Below are 7,225 nucleotides of genomic sequence, written 5' to 3'. Positions count from 1 at the left end.
AAGTAGCTAGAAACAGAGCTATTTTGTATGGTTACAATATTAGGATAGGTTTGTATAATCAGTGATGTTGGAGAATAACAGCAGTATTTTGGATGTAGCGCAGGATCAACTGAGTACAGAATAGTATATTGCAGTATCATTACTGCAATAGAAAGTGCACAGCTAGGATATAGCCTATGGAGGGAGACTAAAGAGTAAAACTGAATAAAAAATAAATTGCAGTGAAGTGCTGGATAACTCAGTGTGATCATTTTTTTAACCTTTAGAATAGAAGACCATTAAAACCGACTGGGAATGTATAGCAGGCCTTATCCTAACAAAGAAAAGTGCTGTGCAGCATGTGGTGTGCACAGTAAGTTTGGTATACTGTTTTAATAGTGTAGCGACGCACATGGATAAAATAGATTACTTTGATTAGAGACATATCATGTCATTAGTGTTTTTGGTGTTGCAGTACACCTACTTTACTGTCATGAATCCGTTATTAGGCGATATTGGGCTACGTAAATGGCTACGTAAATGACTACGTATGGCTACGTAAATGTATTGAATGTCAGCGCATAAGCTCTAAATGCTGCTGCTGCAATCGGCCTGCTAGCTTGATGAGAAACACCTTCTTCAAAATGTGCATTATTAAGTAGAAAGGTTATCACAAATTGATCTACATTTCATTCAATAACGTGCCACAACACCAACAACAGTAATACATTTAAAAAATAATGATAATAATAATGATTATATCATTACATTTACGTTGATTGTATTATTCATGTATAGGAGAAATGGCTTTATTAGACATATAAATTGGCTATGAACTTGTAAAACAAGTCTGTGTTGACTAACCTTTCTTATTGCTTTGGAATCACACAATTTCTGTATTGAAGACATATAGAACATGTTTCATGTTTTTATTCTAACGATAATAAGGCTGTAGCTTTATGTTTACCTAAAACTATTGTTTATGGATAATATTTTCAATAGGTTATAATATTTGTGTGTATTGGTCAGCCTACATTTGCGATGCCTGTGCAAAATCTCCTGTGAACAATGTTGGCTACCCCATCGACCTTGCTTTCCAACTCAATTTGGTCTCAATCACACAATAATGAAAACGCACTCCAACCAGATCCTTATAAAAATTAATTCGCTAGAAATAGCTCGCACTTCAAGTGATTTATTGTTAATGTTCAATTGGTTTGGAACACATACAGCAGCCATCACGCATTTGTTCGTTTTAATAACTTACAAAATAATAAAGAAAACAAAAAAGTCGACTTCAAAACAAGTATTATACAGGTAAAAGCGTTCTCGTGTGTTAGCCAAAGATGAATAGTTTATTTCCAAAACGCTAAATCCACAAATTCTTCACATTTGTTTTTGTTTTCTTATCAGATTGCTTATGGGCACATTTAGGTGTGTGTAAAACTATTCTCCGATTTTTTTATTCATTGATTTCAGATGTGTATGAATTATTATTATCATTGCAAAACGCTATATATCCGTTGTTTTGTTGAAATGATGTTAGTATCATATAGCCTATATTTGACTGATATGTTGTTGTCTCACCTAGCTATCTTAAGATGAATGCACTTACTGTAAGTCACTCTGGAGCATCTGCGAAATGACTCAAATGTAAAATGTTTTACAGATCTCATATTCCTGTATTTAATAATTGTATGTGTTTTAATTAAATAGGCTATTGATGTTACAAATGTATAATTTATACATTTATATATTTAAAAAATTTGTTATTTGTCACATTTGACTGTGTAAAACCTAGCAGTACTACTTATTTATCTGAGACTGAGGAGGATATATAGCATTTGGCAAAAAAAACATCATTATTTGTCTTTCTGAAATGAAACCATCAAATTCTCGGTTTTAAACAAATACATGTCTCTCATTGAACAACCCATTGAATGAATAGATAGTGAAAAAAACACAACAATCTCTTTCATAATTTAATTATTTAAACAATAAAATTGACCAACATTTCTGAAAATGTATGTATAGCGTTTTGGAATGAAACTTCATATAGGCCTACAGTTTCTACTTTCTTTAAGTCTAAATGGATACATTAGTTTACAATATCAATAGCATATTATACCAAGGTTATCACCGCAAATGAGGGGTGGTTTAGTACCTTGAGAGTTCATACCTGATCCCACCTATATCTCTCCCTTTTCCCTCCAGTCCCCATCTACGTTAACATCATGAAGAAGTCCATCACATTGATTATAAAAGGTCCCGAAACGACACAATCTGTTTCAAGGGCAGCCATTTCGTGTAATGTTCAAAAATAGTCTCCCTCTTAGAAATGTCAGGAAAATGTGCCCTGACCAGCTGATGCGACTGAGCGTGTTGTCATCTCAGCCACCCAAGGGCTCCATTTTCGCACAGATGTGTATATCAACATGATACATGTCTCGTTTTCTCTTAAACTCATCCACAGGTTAAAATATAAAAATGTAAAAGGACAGCAGGTCCTACCACGTTCTGCCGTAGAGGAGGTTGGAGCTGACCATGTTATTGGTGTAGTCTATAGCAGAAGTGTCTATCTGCGCCATGTTGATCTGGCTGTGGAGTGAAGGGGGGCTAGGTGATATCTCCTCCAGGTCTTGGGCCTGAACTAAGGAGTGGACCTGCTGGTTTTGATGTTGATTGATGGCATTACTGGAAGCCGGGAGCACCCCAGAGCCGTTATGTTGCTGTTGCTGCTGCTGCTGTACCTGCTGCTGGTTCGGCGTTGGCGTGTTGGAGCCGTTCTGACACGGTTTACCGTCCTTCACCAGAACAGGCACGGCCACGCGCCTCGGCGACTGTTGTTGCTGACACAGGTTGCTTTCCTGCTGCAGCTGCTGCGCCGCTTTGTCCTTGGCCTGCCGCTTCATCTTGTACCTGTGGTTCTGGAACCAGATCTTGACCTGGGTCGGCGTCAGGTGGATCATACTGGCTAGGTGTTCCCGCTCTGGCGCCGAGAGGTATTTCTGTTGTTTGAATCTCCTCTCCAGCTCGTACACCTGAGCCTGGGAGAATAGTACCCGTCGTTTCCTCCTGGGCGCTGCGTGCAGGGGTGGCATGGACCTGGAGGCGTCCCCCATGCCTGTCAGGGTCCCCATTCCAGTCATGTTCATACCTGTGGAAGGTCCCATGAATCTAGAAACTTAAAAATATACATACATATACGCATATTCAATATTCAGCAATGTAAATCTATCGTTTTGCCTGAAGTAGTTTGGCAATGGTCTGTATCCCGTGAGTAATTGTCCAAATGTTGGTTACAATGCAGCTTTAGCAATCAAGTCAATTTAAATGCAATAATAATAATAATAATAATAATACACTTTTTGTTCAATAAAATGAAAACATACTTTTTTCCATATTAAAAAAGTATGTAATGTCAGACCACTCAATGACGGTGAGTGTTCTTGAATCAAACCTGTCCGCATTTCCTTAAAAGTTTGTTTGAGAAGTGCTGACAGTGACATAAAACAATTCACAAAACAATAACAACGAATCAAAATAAAATAAAAACGACTTACTCGTTGAATATCTTGGATCCGTGTTCGCACCATACCACCCTGTTGCTGCTGCGCTATTTCTCATGGTTTCCTGGTACGACGGAAGGTCTCCCATGTTGCCAATGCTTCCATTGCAGTATCCCCCCATGGCACTGTGCGAGAACTGGGAGACAGTGTGTGGCATGTGGTAGGTGGTCGCCACGGTAGCGTTGTGTCCCATGGAGTGCTGTTGCATGCCAGTCTGGGAAACCTGAGGCTGTCGGTAAGCTCCCAGTGGAGAGGTTAGGTTCCCTGCGCCGTCCATGCCACTAAACTTCTTGTAGGTCTCCTCGATAGGACTCAAAATATCAGTCACTGAGAAAGGCGTTGTATGCTTTGGGCTCAACGACATGGTTCAGAAAGCAGGTAGATTTTGTTGAGCAAATCAACCGTGTTGTTGAAGCTCTCTCCTTCTGGATGGCTACGTAAGAGAGTGCTTGTAGAACGCCTGAGATCCGATTGATCGCCTTGGAGAAGGAGGCGAGCCCAGGGCGCTCTTAGCTCGGGTTTATTGTAGCCAGGAGCCAGGTTTACGACAAACACAGGGGGCGGAGCAACGTCCTAAACGAGCAAACAATAGTCATTGACATTTTAGAAAGATAATTGAGGAAATGTGGTTAGTTTCGTATTAAGGTGAACATTATGCTAAGTAAACTGTTTATTTATTGTTCTAATATATCTACATATGTATTTGATGAGACATTGTTATTTGTCCACATGTCTTACCATAATAAAGTTCTGCACAACAGCTGAGTGCATGATAAAAGGGGACGTGTAATTTTCTGCTTCAATAGGGAACTCCATACTTTCTGGAAACTTCAAGAGCACTTTGGCCAGACATAAGCGCCACCGAGCATCGCCAAAGAGGTACAATGGTTCTCCTCAATTGTATGACCAGCTAAGTTATGCGTCTTAAGCACCATTTTGTTCCACCAGAGAGGGGCACTTTCAAATTATCTCAAAGTAACACAATCCTGAGGGGGAAAAATTAGGATAGGGATCCTAACTTGTGAGTATACTGCTGTCAGTTATTTACAAACAGCATTTTGACATTATGTACATATAATATTAGAAATAATTGAAGATCTAGCCGTGAATAGGCTACATATTGTTTCCATCTGTTTTCAGACAATAGGTTTGATAAAGTTGTTTTACTTTACCCGAATAAACAAAATATGTCTCGGGAGAGTCAAAAAATTAAACACTAATCACACAGTTTTTGTGCATTTCAAGTTGACAGATATCAAATAAAGTATTGATAAAAAATATATTACTGGACTTACATTCTGAAATCACAAGTGTTTCTGCTTATGCTTTTCTTATGAAAGATGATAATAATTGAATAATGTTTCATGGGAATTCACATGATGATAACTGATGAAAAGCAACAACATCCTCATTCCTGGCACTCAACCACCTAACTAAACTTGAATCAACCTGCTAGGGCATTGTGGACACTTGGATATGTTTTGTCGATGGGAGCATAAGCCCACTGCTTAACCTGGCGTCTTAATATTTGTGTAAACTCATAGGCGCCAGAGCCAGGAACATTAGATAAGACGAAGAAGAAAAGGGATTTTGAATCGACAAAACAATTACTCATGAAATGTAACTGTAGTATTACTAGGCTATTAGTATTGCTGAAGGCAAGCAGCACCTTAGATTTGTATTATTATCATTATTATTATTATTTTCAGCCTATTATTATTACTACACAGGACATAGTTAATCATGCTTCCTATATTTATTTTACACATCATCAACTGTTGGAGTTTTTAGAAAACGTTTGATCATAACTAAAACTTTGAAATCAGTGATTCAAGAGACAATGGGAAATTATTGCTATGATGAAGAAGCTAAAGATGGCGGTGACGATTGTTGTGGGGATTTTGACATATTGGCATATATTTTGTTACAAGTGGAGCTATATCTACCTGTATAGTTATTGAGCTCATAAAGCTAGGCCTATCTGTTTCCAAGCAAAGCTGAAATACTTAACCATAGTCACTATTGATGTCTACATTATTTACTAATGGGGCTTTCTTTATTGGGGATAAATTCTTGTAATTCTTCATGTATTATTATGGGTTCACTCTCAGGTTGGTCTCACTTTCTCACATTCTGATCAGTGTCATTTAGGGTGACCAAAAGTGACTAAAACCAATGATCTCCATGTAAGCCAAAGCACCAATGTTATCATCGTGTGGATGGTGGCATATTTCCCTTTGTTGGAGAGGGAAAATAAAAGTATAAACTTACACCATAATTTGATTTAGTATTAGTATTACGTCAGTAAGTACCCTAATCGCGCAAATGAAGATGCGACATGGTCAGCCATCAATTACTGGCGACGCAATACCAATCTCTCTTTAAGATGTTCATTTTGAATTGTAATAAATCACTGTTATATACATTTTTATTCAGTAAATATTTACGTGCTCAAGCATCCTTCAATTTCTCACAAACCCTTCTCATCGCATTTATTGCAACGGAGTGGGTGGATTTTCTTTGTTATATTAGGAGGCATAGTACAGGAGACAAACTAATTCACGGCACTCAAAAGTCAGTAGCATTATGCATGAAGTTACCCTCACGTCAGAGTAAACATCATACCAACAGCATATGGTCATTTCCATTGTTTTAAAAGTTTCTCGCAATTCAACTTCAAAGCACACTGCTACACATGTTTACATTATATTTCTGTTAAACCTCAGATAACATTAAATTCACCTTATTTTGTAAATATTCTAACAAACATGATCCACATAAGTATGCAAGGCACAGTATGTGGTCTTACCTGCAAAGGCCATCATAAAAACAGACGTTTTGTCAGCCACCTCCATGCGTTTGGCTACGCTGGGGCTCGTGGTTGCTTTTTGGGAATATGGGAAAGGTAGGCCACAGTCACAGCACTTCTAACGTTATGTAAATGAGACAAACCTCTCAACCTTCTGGATTATTGAGCCAGAGAGCACGACCGGAGTCCAGAGACCCTCCACATTGGAAAAGCACTGAAATCTGGCGCCGGTTGGCTCCACAGTTTACAGTAATACTTTTGATCTATAGGCTATACAGTTATCTTGTACATTTCAACTTGAAGAGCTAGTGAACAAGATATTCGGACATATCATCCGGTGAAGGAAATGCTAGGCCTCCATAAGGTTTGTAAGATTTATATTTGAATGGGTTTATTGGTACAATATATTAAATTAAGTAGATACACACTTTTATTTTTAAAAATACAGACAGTATTTTTGTACTGGTTATGTGCAAATCTAGTTATGCAAATGTGCCCTATTGTGCTTGTCTGCTGTGATTGTCTGTAGCATATATGCTATTTAGCGTTGAAATATGGCATATTTAAAACTGAAATATTAAATCCATGATAAATAACTCCAAGATTGCTAACTTCAAAGAAGTAAAAATGTAGCCTGTTGATGTTTCAGATAGCCTACGAGTAAAGGCTTGCCCTCTGATTTTGAGATATAAACTATTGTCCATAGACTGTGAATCACCAATTTAAATGGAGGAAATAAAAACTATTAAAATATCAAATCTTATATACATCAGTTACTTATGCACCAAACTCAATTTTATTGTTGTCAAAGTATTTTGAAGTTGTGTATTGTGCCTCGAAGATTCTAAGCGTTTTTCTTTGCGTATTC

At 37.8% G+C, this 7,225-nt stretch overlaps 1 protein-coding gene across 3 annotated transcripts; it reads right to left on the bottom strand.

Moving 5' to 3' along the window:
- Positions 1-1,158: 1,158 nt before the first annotated feature.
- LOC129812711 (homeobox protein Nkx-2.4-like) lies at positions 1,159-6,432 on the bottom strand. 3 transcript variants are annotated; one of them, XM_055864524.1, is made up of 3 exons: positions 6,358-6,432; positions 3,543-4,121; positions 1,159-3,163 (listed from the first exon to the last, which is right to left on the bottom strand). In XM_055864524.1, exons 2-3 carry the CDS (start codon positions 3,910-3,912, stop codon positions 2,487-2,489), a joined length of 1,047 nt encoding a protein of 348 aa, XP_055720499.1. In that variant the 5' UTR covers positions 3,913-4,121; positions 6,358-6,432; the 3' UTR covers positions 1,159-2,486. The 3 variants fall into 3 exon arrangements, with proteins under 3 accessions (XP_055720499.1, XP_055720501.1, XP_055720500.1); XM_055864526.1 differs by having other exon boundaries at positions 1,159-3,136; XM_055864525.1 differs by lacking the exon at positions 6,358-6,432 and having other exon boundaries at positions 3,543-4,553.
- Between the last annotated feature and the right edge of the window lie 793 nt (positions 6,433-7,225).

Source organism: Salvelinus fontinalis, chromosome 16 (genome assembly GCF_029448725.1).
Source record: "Salvelinus fontinalis isolate EN_2023a chromosome 16, ASM2944872v1, whole genome shotgun sequence".
NCBI classification, from domain to species: Eukaryota; Metazoa; Chordata; class Actinopteri; order Salmoniformes; family Salmonidae; genus Salvelinus; species Salvelinus fontinalis.
This window is presented reverse-complemented; position numbering and strand designations above follow the sequence as displayed.

What these genes read in the sequence shown, in the direction of transcription:
- LOC129812711 (XM_055864524.1), bottom strand. Translation starts at nt 3,912, where the DNA reads ATGTCGTTGAGCCCAAAGCATACAACGCCTTTCTCAGTGACTGATATT. An exon ending in GGATCCAAGATATTCAACGA is followed by an intron (nt 3,164 to 3,542) that starts GTAAGTCGTTTT and finishes TATATTTTTAAG; the next exon opens with TTTCTAGATTCATGGGACCT.